Consider the following 11,794-nt stretch of genomic DNA (forward strand, 5'->3'; position numbering starts at 1 on the left):
ATGTTCCCGAGTGATTGGTCTTGTGGGTAGCCCACGAGATGGTATGCAGTAGCATCGAGGCATCCAGCTTTAGATCCAACGCCCGGTGGTGGTGGCAGCAGGTGGGGCATGGCGGCGCAGCGTCGCGACGCCGAGCGGCGGATTGCTCTTTTCTCAGTAGTGGACGGCAGCATGTGGTGGTGGCTGCTACTCGTGGCTGTGGTGACGGCCAAACGCGGCCCAGCGGCGCATCATGATCCCGTCATTGAGGAGGTCACGGCCAAGCAGCTGGAGCGTGTCCTGGCCGACAAGGATTACGTCGCGGTGTTCTGGTGTAAGTAGCCAACCTCTTGTGCGGCCGGAAGTCAGTCCGCCATATTGGCGCAAGCATAGCTCAACAAATGTAACACTATACCGGCCGCCCGCGTGCGCGTACTGTGCGTGTGTGCGTCCTGCGTGTACGAATGGATTTCGGGATAGACGGGTATCGTACTTGGATGCCATATCCCGATTTGGCTCGGCGTCCAGTGATCTCTCGCACGCTAACCACGACGGGCACGTGCACGTCTATCGCGCCATCCTCCCGCACATCAACACCTCCCGATGTTTTCATATCGGAATCGCATTAATGGCGCCCATGAGCATAAATCTTATTCGGACTGGGCACACCTGTTAAGCAGCTAATGCCTCAGAGTCGCATAGCGACATAGTCGTCGTGCCAATAACACATTTTATTTTTACTGTAAGCAGCGACAATTACATAAAAATGTTCGACTCGCCAAACTTTCACGCAGACACAAAAAACCCGCTTAGATAAATTGAACCATGTCGCCTGCCGCCACGTACAATCATGATCCTTCACCTATTTTTGACTTGTCTAGTGATGCCATATCAAAAATCGGCCGCCTCTTGTTTGCAGAAGCACAGAAGCACTTTCCACTCGGCGACACATTTATGTCCTAATAAATTGTACAATTCTGCTGCGCGCGAAATTCTAAAATTAAAAGGCTTCGACTGTTTTTCGTACGTGGGACATTCGCAACGTCTGAATCACACGGTGCCCTGATGCTCGCTCGGTTACTTTCCTTGTATCAAATGCAACGGGCGAATGCGTGCGCTGCCAAAGTATGAATTGACTCGTAAAACAGCATAATGAGAAAATCAAAATATTTACAGACTGTTGAGGCTTTTGCGTAACCTATTCTCCGTATTAACTTGCAGACGCTCGCAGCTGTACCACGTGCGACAAGGTGCTCGAGGAGTTGGAGCAGATCGACGACGACACAGATTCGTTTGGCGTGGACTTTGTGAAGATCAACGACAAGCGGCTGGCCAAGCAGTATGGCATCAAGAACTTTCCGGCGCTCACCTACTTCAGGGAGAAACAACCAATCATCTACGAAGGTCTCTTTCTACTTCTCTCCTAACAGGATTGCTTCATTCTGTATTTAACATTCGGTCGCAAAGCCTCTTTCCGAATAGAATTATCATGTTCCGTGCTTTTTTGAAACTCGGCCAAAATTTGGCACGGGCAAGAATTTTAATATGGCCTAGCCAAGCCTGGTCGCACGTCCGAAAGTTCTGAATTAAATTCCACACTTCACATTTTCTACGGATGGAAAACCGTTGACCGCAACATATCCGACAGTCGTTCATAAAGCTATTTACATGTGAGATTCCCTTTGTGATGATCATCGATTATGCAAGCGGAAGACTTCTAGCTGAACTGAATGATTGCTGGGTAGGGATATCGTCCCGATACGATTCGAACATGATTTGTTCGCGGATTAATGAGGCCGCCTTTGAAAGATCTGATGCTGCGCGGAGTTGTACGAGTTTTTAGACATCGCAGAGTCTCGATGCGGGCTAAAAATAAACGAATGCTGCCTAGCCGCCTAGAATAGTACATTTTATTGTGTTAGCTCTTTGGGCGCTGTAAAAATAGCTGAAAGGAGCAAAAACAAAAAAGTGGCCCAAGCCACTCACGTTTGCCACCTGATCGTCATCATTCTGTGGGTGGTTACCATGAAAATCACACAGATATTGGTTTCGTAATAGGCCCATTGTTATGCAACTGCAGACTAGTTCAAAGCAAACTTCGGAAATTACATGGAAAATCGATTTTGCAAACACAATTTTAATCAATGTACTTCAAACAACAACAGAAATTTAATATGCAATGCAATTTGCTCGTTAGGTTGCTCAATTTTTGTGGTTTTTAGCGGCTTGCTTAACTAAATATATGAAAATCAGGTCACGAGCAGATCAACATGACCCAAACGCCATGTGTGAGGCGTTTAATGAAAATATCTGTAATTTTAGGTGACCTGATGGACGAGGAAAACGTGCTCGATTTTTTGACAAGTTTGGAAGCCATGGACTTACCAGACAGAATAGAAGAGGTAAATTCGAGAATTCTGGAAAAAATCGTCGAGGACACCGATTATGTGGCCGTCCTATTCTGTAAGTATTTTCGTAGATTATAACAAGTAGAAAAAACACAATAATAAAAGTCATTTTCGACGATTCGAAGCCCTCCCAAAATCTACATACATGCCGCGTATAAAATGGCCCAAAAAATATCAAAAATGCTTTTATATGTTGTGACTAATCTAGCACTTAAGGTAAAATCTTAAAATTGTAGCAACACAAACAAGTCGTGTGGTTGTGCGAATGTTTCAGGTCCGGATTCAGATACTTGTTCCAAAGGGGGCGTAAGTAAGTAGCTGCCATGTTGGGCTGAAATTTATCATTTGAAAAGAATCACAACGCAAGCAATCGTTTGGTAAACAAATGTTAAATTATTTTTTTCTTAAAATGAGACCAAAATTTACTATACAATTGCATCGCATTGTTTTTCTTGCAGCAAATTTTTGCTATATCAGCTCCACGCATGTGACGGCACGTTCCCACACTTTTTCTCTAAACTCTAAACACTCCATGATAAATCGCGCGCATTCAACCCTTTAACACAACAAACACTCCTCGGCAGACGAAAAAAATGTTCACAGAAAAACACACGCCACTAATTAGAGTATGACAAACGCCTTGCCAATGCCCCCTCTTTGCCCCTCTGCCCGCCACGTCTCATCGCATTTATTCGTTCTGATATTTTCTGCATTTGTGTACAAGCCCAAGCGATTTTTGAATCTAGTAGACTAGTTGTTGTCTTGGATTTGAAACACTTTTGGAATGGTTTAGGATTTGCCTGACTTGTGACTGCACGGACTTCTTGATTGCATGAAATCTAAGCTAGTGGTCGGAGAAACGCAAATGGAGACTTTAAAATAATATTGCGATAGCGATTGCGAAAATGTCAGCTGCTCTAAAAATAAAGCGCTCATCGTGCACCGTCGAAGAACGCAAAGTTGCGTTTTTCGTCATATTAAATGCCAGTTGTAATAATTTCTTGCGTCTTTCTTCCATGGTGACCTAAATTGTGTTCCACAGATTATTCTGTAAGGAAATAACATTGGTATTTATGTGTTTAGATAAACCCGAATGCAAGAAGTGCTCCAAAGTTTTGCAAGAACTGGAAAACATTGACGACGAAGCGGATCAATTGGGAATTGGTTTTGTTAAAATAAACGATGAGGAATTAGCTGAAGAATATAACCTTGGACAATTGCCTGCACTTGTTTATTACAGACATCAAACACCAATTATTTTTGAAGGTATAAACAATATAAACAACATAAAAACCTCAATATTCTAAAACTAAATTTTTAGGTGAATTAACACGCGAGGAAGATGTTTTGGAATGGCTCGTCACACAGAAAAGCACTGGGGATGATGAAGATATCATTGAAGATGTTACCAGTAAAACGCTCTCTACACTCGTTGACAGTGTAGACAATTTAGTCGTGTTATTCTGTAATTACTTACTAAGAATTTAATTTTACAACATTTTAACTAATTTGTTATTGTAGATGATCATGGTAATGAAGACTCAATGCAAGTTTTAGAAGAACTAGAAAAGATCGATGATGATTGTGATAAACATGGCATTCAGTTTGTAAAGATTGACGATGATGGCGTGGCTGAAGAGTACGGCATCGATGCACTGCCAGCTGTTGTCTACTTCGAAAAAGGAATTCCGAACGTATACGACGGTGACTTGGAGCACGAGGAGGAGTTTTTTTCGAGTGGCTCGTGCAGCAGCTCGAAAAGGACGAAATCGAGGACGTCACTGATGAAATGCTTGATAAATTGATCAATGATGGGAAGAGTGTTGCTGTCTTATTCTGTATGCCAACAAAAATTTTAAATTTCTGGTTTTATTAAGAGTTTATTGTTTTACAGACGATGATGATGACAAGAAATCTCAGCGTGTCCTCAACGAACTTGAAAATATCGACGACGAATGCGATAAGTTGGGTATTGTGTTCGTCAAGATTGATAATGAGGACGAGGCGAAAGAATACGGCATTGAGAAAATCCCATCTTTAGTCTATTTTGAGAAAGGTATTCCTACACTCTATGAAGGAAATTTGGAAGAAGAGGAGAAAGTACTGAAATGGTTTGAACATCAGGCCAAGAGTGATGAAATTGAAGATATCAATGATGAAATGCTTGAGATTATCTTGGATAAAGTACAACATGTTGCCGTACTATTCTGTAAGTTTATCATAATTAAATTTAAATTATAAAAATTTTAAAATTTTGGGTTTTTAGACGACAAAGATCAAAAGAAAAGCCAAAAGATCATATCCGAATTAGAAAACATTGATGACGAGTGCGACCAAAACGACATCGCCTTCGTAAAGATTGATGATGAAGAAGAAGCTAAAGAATACGGCATTGACACTATTCCTAGTTTAGTATTTTTCGAGAAAAAGATCCCCCATGTCTACGAGGGTGATTTATTGAATGAAGACGCTTTGCTAGGATGGTTACTTCATCAGAAGCGTCATGCTGAGATTCCAGACATCACTGATGAGATGTTAGAGCGTCTTGTCGAAAACACACCTTATCTTGCTGTCTTGTTCTGTAAGATAATATTTTCTATAAAATCTATGCTTATATTCTTATAAAACTCAAATTTTAGATGACAAAGATGATAAACAAGACATTCGAGTCCTCAACGAAATGGAAAACATTGATGACGAACTAGAAAAAGAAGGTATTGTCATCGTACGCATTGATAATGACGCCGAAGCTAAAGAATATGGCATTGATCATTTACCAACATTAATGTACTTTGAAAACAAAATTCCATCAATGTATGAAGGTGACCTGATGAATGAAGACGAAGTTTTGCAATGGTTAATTGAACAAAAATCTTCGGCAACGATTGAGGAAGTCACCGACGAGATTCTGCAAGATTTAATTGAAGAACACGAATATGTAGTGGTATATTTCAGTGGAAAGTGTGAAGAAGGTGAAGAGTGTGACGATATTCTTGAAGAATTGGAAAACATTGATGATGAGCTTGATGAGACCGGAATTATTTTTGTCACAACTGAAGATCTAGCTTTGGCCAAGAAACACGGCATTAAAGGTTTCCCTAAACTTGTATTCTTCCGTAATAAGGAACCATTGCTCTATTCTGGGGACATTGAAGATGAAGATGAAGTGTTAGCTTGGTTGACAGATGAAGATACTTTGGAAATTCCCGATCGCATTGAGGAAGTCAACGAGAAAATGTTGGATGATGTTTTGATGAAGAATGATCATGTGGTTGTGTTTTTCTGTGAGTAAATGATAAAAACCAAAGATAAATATTTAAAAATTTGATGCATTGTGTTTGTAGATAAGGAAGGTGATAAGAAGTCTCAGAAAATCCTTCAGGAACTGGAAAATATCGATGATGAATGCGAGGAAAAAGATATCAGTTTTGTAAAGACCTCAGATGATGGTATTGATAAAGCCTATGATCTTTCCAGCCTCCCTACTCTCGTCTTCTACCGACATAGATTCAGAGAAATTTATCCAGGTGATCTGATGCATGAGGAAGAAATTCTCGAATGGGTTTTGGATCTGCACGAATCCGCTCCGGATGTAATCGAAAACGTTGACAGAAAAACACTGCAGGTTAGTGTTTTAATGATCTAAGGAATTTAAAATTCAATCGGTTGAATGTTTAATGATTGCGACTGTTCAACACCATGTACCTTAAAGGTTCTCATCAATGATGTTGAACACCTTGCCGTGTTCTTCTATTCTGATGATTGCGACAAGTGTAGTGCCGTCCTGGAAGAGTTGGAAACCATCGACGATGATGCCGATAAGCATGGCATTCAGTTTGTCAAGTCGAAGGATTCAAAGTTGGCATCCGAAATCGGCATCTTTAGTTTTCCCGCTTTAGTGTATTATGAAACTGGGGTGCCGATTATGTTTGACGGTAAGAGACAATCCGGCTTCGATACGAATTCACATTTTGCATACTTCATTGAATTTCCATTGGTGAAATAATCGTCCGATTATTTATTATTTTTAAGGCAACCTTAAAAAAGAGGAGAAAGTACTGGAATGGCTAGTTGAACAAAAAAGTAAGATTTCGTTTTAAGTATATGTACTCAGTCGCAATTCGTAATTCGTCAGATTTTTCTCGTGTCAAAATTCAAAATTATTTGCTCGTTGATCTCACAATGTGTCTAAAACCAAAGTTTTGTTATCTGTCACGCTCATTATCGGCATATTTTGGCTTATTTGCGCTATGAGGCGCCTGTGTGTGACATTGCATGAGCGTTGCATGGTTGCTATGATGTCTTTAGGTGATGACGATGAAGATGAAGACGACGATGACGATGAAGATGACGATGACGACGATGATGACGATGACGATGACGACGATGATGATGACGATGACGATGAAGATGATGACGATGAAGATAATGACGATGATGATGACGATGATGACGATGATGATGAAGAAGATGATGATGACGATGACGACGAAGATGATGATGATGATGACGATGATGATGACGACGATGATGATTTAGCTAGTAGAATTTTGAGAGGCTCAAAGAAATCTTCAGGTAAACGCCGTAGAGAATTTGGAAAATGGATGAAGTAGCATTGGCTCCCCGCAAAACCTGAAGCAAAGAATCAAGAACAAAATGTCGTAGACGCTTCTTGGAGTGGGCGTCCTCTGTCTGTGCATGTCTTTCCCTCCGCGCTGCATGCAGGGCATAGTGTCAGACTCACTCCTCTTGTACCGTGTTCTCACTTTCTATACATCTCTCTAATCACTAACCGCTACTTTTCCAATCGCGTCGTGTTTTGCTAATCAAACCAACAACCAACAAACAAACAAAATTCAAGTGATATAAAGGGTGATATCTGACATTGTGTTTCCTGATGCAGGCGATGGCTGTTTCTACGTTGGATTAGGTGGCAAGAATGAACTACCCAAATCGGCTAGTTTAGAACCCTACCAATGCTGTCCGAGCAAACCGGTGCGCGGCAGTAAAATCGCGAAAATCCAACCGGCGCAAAAGACCACCCTAAAGACTAGACAGATTCAGAGCAGACCCGAGCCGCCCACCAGGAATATTCGAGGCAAAGAAGTCGCGACCAAGTCCGACAAGAAAGCAGGCAAAGGAAAGGGCTGGACCGGTAAATATATGTGGTGGTGGTAGAATGTAAACACTCTAATCAACCGAATGTTACATGATGAAGCCAAGTGAAGCATTTCTATCTGGACTGTAGGCCGACATAACTGCATTCTTTAGGTATCCATTCGACAGGGACGGACTGAACGTAAATAACCGTTAATCACATGCACACACCCACCCCCTGTATTGCAACCCCCAACCACCCCATTGATTCTATTAACGCCGTAGCGCTTCAGTTCGCCCCTGGTTTGCTCATCAATTCACGCTTCTTGTTTTATTTTTATTTCTGAGTGATGACGAGTTGTGTTCACTTATCACGCGTTTTGATTTGTTTTACATTTCGGTATAAGAAAACTAAATTGTTGACACTTAATTTATTGTTGTTGATATTGTTGTTAAAATCATGTGTAGTGCTTTGAGGCTCGAATACAATTGCAACAAGCTTATACCTGCCTTAACGAAAAAACAAACAACGACCAAATGCTCGACGTGTTCTTGTTCCAATTAATCGTTCGTTATTATTAATCCTCAACTTAATATTGTTACAATTGCATTCGGGATGTATTGTTAATGAAATAAAAGCCCAATTTTAAAAAAGAAACATCAATGAGCAATAATCACAAAACACACGCACATAATATCGTTGTACACTATCTATATAATTGTTATTCAAATAAAATCTTTGATTTTTTATTTAAGTCAATGATGAAATTGTTTATCTAGCCATTCTCTGTCTTTTTCTGTGTCTAATACCATTCTCTCGGAATCAATGTTGTATCAGATGTTGTACTAGCTTCTGCCGGCTTAACTTTTCACTCTTAGGTAATTTGTTGGACGAAAACGAGGTTTTGGATTGGATGATGGATCAGAAAAACGACGAAAGCATTCAGGAGATCAACAGGGAGCAATTGTTTAAATACATTGAAACAAAAGAATTCCTCGCTGTCATATTTTGTAAGAATTTATAATAACTTATATTTATCTAGAGTTAAAATAATTTATTTTATTGCAGATAATGATGAAGATGTAGACAGTCCTAGAATTCTACGACATATTGAGTTAATTGATGACGAAGCAGCTGAATACGGCATCAAAATCGTCAAAAACAGCGATTTGTTAATGGCGAAGAAATACGGTTTCAGAAACCCACCAGGTATCAGTTATTTCAGAAAAGGCAAGCTCATCAACTATGATGGCGACATTGATGACGAGGAAGAGTTGCTCGATTGGCTCACCGACCCGGAAAACATGGAACTCACTGATCACATCGAAAAAGTCAACCGTAAAATGTTTGAGAAGATCAAAAAGAGCTCTGATTACGTTGCCGTCTTCTTATGTGAGTGTACCTAGTGCAATATTATTGTTAATTTATGAAAGCAATTGTTTTAGACAGCGCCGACTGTAAGCAATGCCCCAGAGTGCTGCTGGAGGTTGAGCACATTGATGATGAAGCAGATTCAGCCGGTATCAATTTCGTGAAAATCGACGATAAGGAATTAGCGAAACAATATGGCGTATTTGCATTACCAGCGATTTTGTTCTTTAAAACCGGCTCAAAAGAACCTGTTATCTATGCGGGTGATTTGTACGATGAGCAGCAGATACTTCAGTGGTTGATGACACAACAGGATCCCGCTGGAGACGTCATTGAAGCAACCGGTGGCAATGATTTGATTAGTATGATTGAAGAAGAAGAAGCTTTGGCTGTTTACTTCTGTAAGTATTTAATAATTACAAATCTCTCAAATCTACTCAACTAGTTTATGTTTAATATGAGAAATTTTTAAAAACAAAACAAGTGCCAACCACCTGCCCCCCATGAGACCTTTAAATTTATATTCTATACAGGGAACAAGACGCTGTGCGATTTGTGCAGCGCTGCGCAGGAAAACGCCAAAAAAGGGCCATAAACACAAGGCAAACGCAGCAGACGATACGGCACTGAACGGTACAAAACATGCATTCGACAATATTGGTTTTCTCTGTCCCAGTAGTAGATTTGGATGCGTTGCATTGCCTGCAAGTTTTTTTGAACAGTAGATGTTGATTCCCATTTTGAGAAACATTACACGAACACACGCATATTGCACGATTGTAGGAATCTATTGCTTCCCATTGCTATTTTATTTCACCCATAGTCCCACCATGTTTCAATCTCTCAGGGTCTATCATCAAATGATTCCATATTATCTAAAAAGTTACATTGTGTTGTAGATTCAGAGGAATGTGAGCAATGTACCAAAATACTTGAAGAACTTGAGAATATTGACGATGACTGCGAACGGCATGGCATCACCTTCGTGAAAACCCATGATACTAAAGTAGCGGAAAAATTCGGAGCTGTAGATTTTCCTGTACTGATGTATTTTGAAGAAGGAACTGGAGGTATCTTTGATGGAGATATCATGGAAGAAGAAGAAGTTCTCCAATGGTTGATTCAACAACGTACAGAAGACCGTATTGAATTAATCACCAGAATAATGCTGGAGCGTATGGTAGAAGACACTCAATATTTAGCAGTGTATTTCTACAAAACAAACTGCCATATTTGCGAAGAGATTCTTGAAGATTTAGAAAACATTGACGATGAAGTTGATGTTTATGGTATTCATTTAGTTAAGATTCAAGATCCTCCTCTCGCAAAACGTTATAGCATCAAAACATTCCCAGCATTAGTCTATTTCCGAAATGGAAATCCCTTGCTATTTGAAGGTGACCTTCAAAATGAACAATCCGTACTTGAATGGCTAATTGACGATGACAATCGGGAGCTAGCGGATGAAATTGAATCTGTTAATGAGAAAATGTTGGGAAGACTGCTGAATGAATCTCCATTCCTTGCCGTGTTCTTTTGTAAGTTTAAAAAGAAGAATTCTATGAAGATTTTATTAATGTTGATGTTTCAGATGATGAGGACTGCCCTGAATGTGACGAAATCATGGAACAACTTGAAGAAATCGACGGAGAAGCAGATTTGTTTGGAATTGATTTTGTAAAGATCTGCAGTGCTGACGCTGCCGCTGAACAAGGTCTCCACAATTTACCAGCGTTGATGTACTTCCGGAAAAAGACACCAATGGTTTATGATGGTGACTTGACCGCTGGTGATCGCATTCTTGACTGGTTAACGTCCCAAGATGTGTTTGAAATTAAAAACGAGATTGAAGAGGTGAACAAGAAGATGTTGGAGAAATTGTTGGAAGAAAATGAGTTTGTTACTGTTTTCTTCTGTAAGTAGCGCCATCTATTAATTGTGTTTTATTTAACTATTTAATTATTGTGTTTTAGATGAAGTACACTCAGAAGAAAGTAAACATATCCTAGAAAAGCTCGAAAACATTGACAGTGAAACAGATAACTTTGACATAACCTTCGTCAAGATGGCGGACGCCCGATACGCCCGCAAATGGGGCGTCACTCATCTACCCTCGATTGTCTACTTCCGCCGACGCTTCCCAAGCATATTCCGCGGTGATTTAAAATCCGAAAAAGACGTTCTCGAATGGCTCAGGAAGAATCGCTTCCGTCAACCCGAATTAAACATCTTTATGTATGCTTTATTAGCGATTGGCGTTGCATTCGTCACATACACTGCATTCCTGATGCAGTGCTTCAAAGCGCAACCGCCACCACCAGCGCAGCATCCAAAGCAAACATAAATGCAATTTATTCAGATTAAGTAAATGGAAATGAAATCGTTGTCGAATCCATCTGAATGCATGCGTGCGTGTGTAGATGTTGCGTGACTGTGATTATTAAAGTTTTGGATTCTCGAAATTAATTTATCTCAATTTTCATTGATTTGTACGATTGTTCTAAGGACCAAGCCATTGATTCATCAAACAAGAACAAACCGGAAGCGTGCTGCGTCATATCAGAAACAAATCAGAAACAAAAACAAACAAAAAAAAAACAGAACAAGAATACGGTAAACACACCTCTTCTTTAATGATTAATTGTAAATATAAATACTCTTGTAAATAAATTTATCATATCCATCGTTTATTCCTGCCGACATTCGGGTTTGACATCCGTTTGTTACGCGAAGAAAATAAATGAAAACAATTTCCGTTAGGTCGATATACTATTGTCGTCGTTATAATTTAACTAATAAAGTTAATTGTTTATGGAAATACTCGTACAAATACATATCTACCAAAGTGTAATTTTTATGTATTTCATAGCGCATTGTAAATGTTTTCACAAACCAGACGCGTGATGATGGAACCACATCGCTACTAGTTTTATTCGTC

General features: G+C 39.9%; 1 protein-coding gene and 1 long non-coding RNA gene across 4 annotated transcripts in view; one reads left to right on the plus strand and one right to left on the minus strand.

Moving 5' to 3' along the window:
- The window catches only part of LOC135791005 (uncharacterized), a 155,042-nt gene that overhangs the window by 113,650 nt on the left and 29,598 nt on the right, over positions 1 to 11,794 (minus strand). The gene's annotated exons all lie outside the window — the stretch shown is intronic.
- On the plus strand, positions 94 to 11,674 carry LOC135790897 (uncharacterized). The gene is given in 22 exon segments (XM_065301182.1): positions 94 to 313; positions 1,201 to 1,383; positions 2,302 to 2,442; positions 2,662 to 2,697; positions 3,471 to 3,653; positions 3,709 to 3,852; positions 3,909 to 4,114; positions 4,117 to 4,225; positions 4,282 to 4,596; positions 4,654 to 4,968; positions 5,027 to 5,671; positions 5,732 to 6,012; positions 6,100 to 6,322; positions 6,420 to 6,470; positions 6,696 to 6,962; positions 7,291 to 7,542; positions 8,364 to 8,495; positions 8,554 to 8,877; positions 8,931 to 9,257; positions 9,756 to 10,394; positions 10,448 to 10,771; positions 10,830 to 11,674. Coding segments are annotated over 22 exon segments (5,673 nt in total). The 5' UTR covers positions 94 to 108; the 3' UTR covers positions 11,201 to 11,674.

Source organism: Atheta coriaria, unplaced genomic scaffold (genome assembly GCF_025399875.1).
Source record: "Atheta coriaria isolate IRGN ID8LTWV9N9 unplaced genomic scaffold, Caltech_Dcor_3.1 hic_scaffold_4_pilon, whole genome shotgun sequence".
Classification (NCBI taxonomy): Eukaryota; Metazoa; Arthropoda; class Insecta; order Coleoptera; family Staphylinidae; genus Dalotia; species Dalotia coriaria.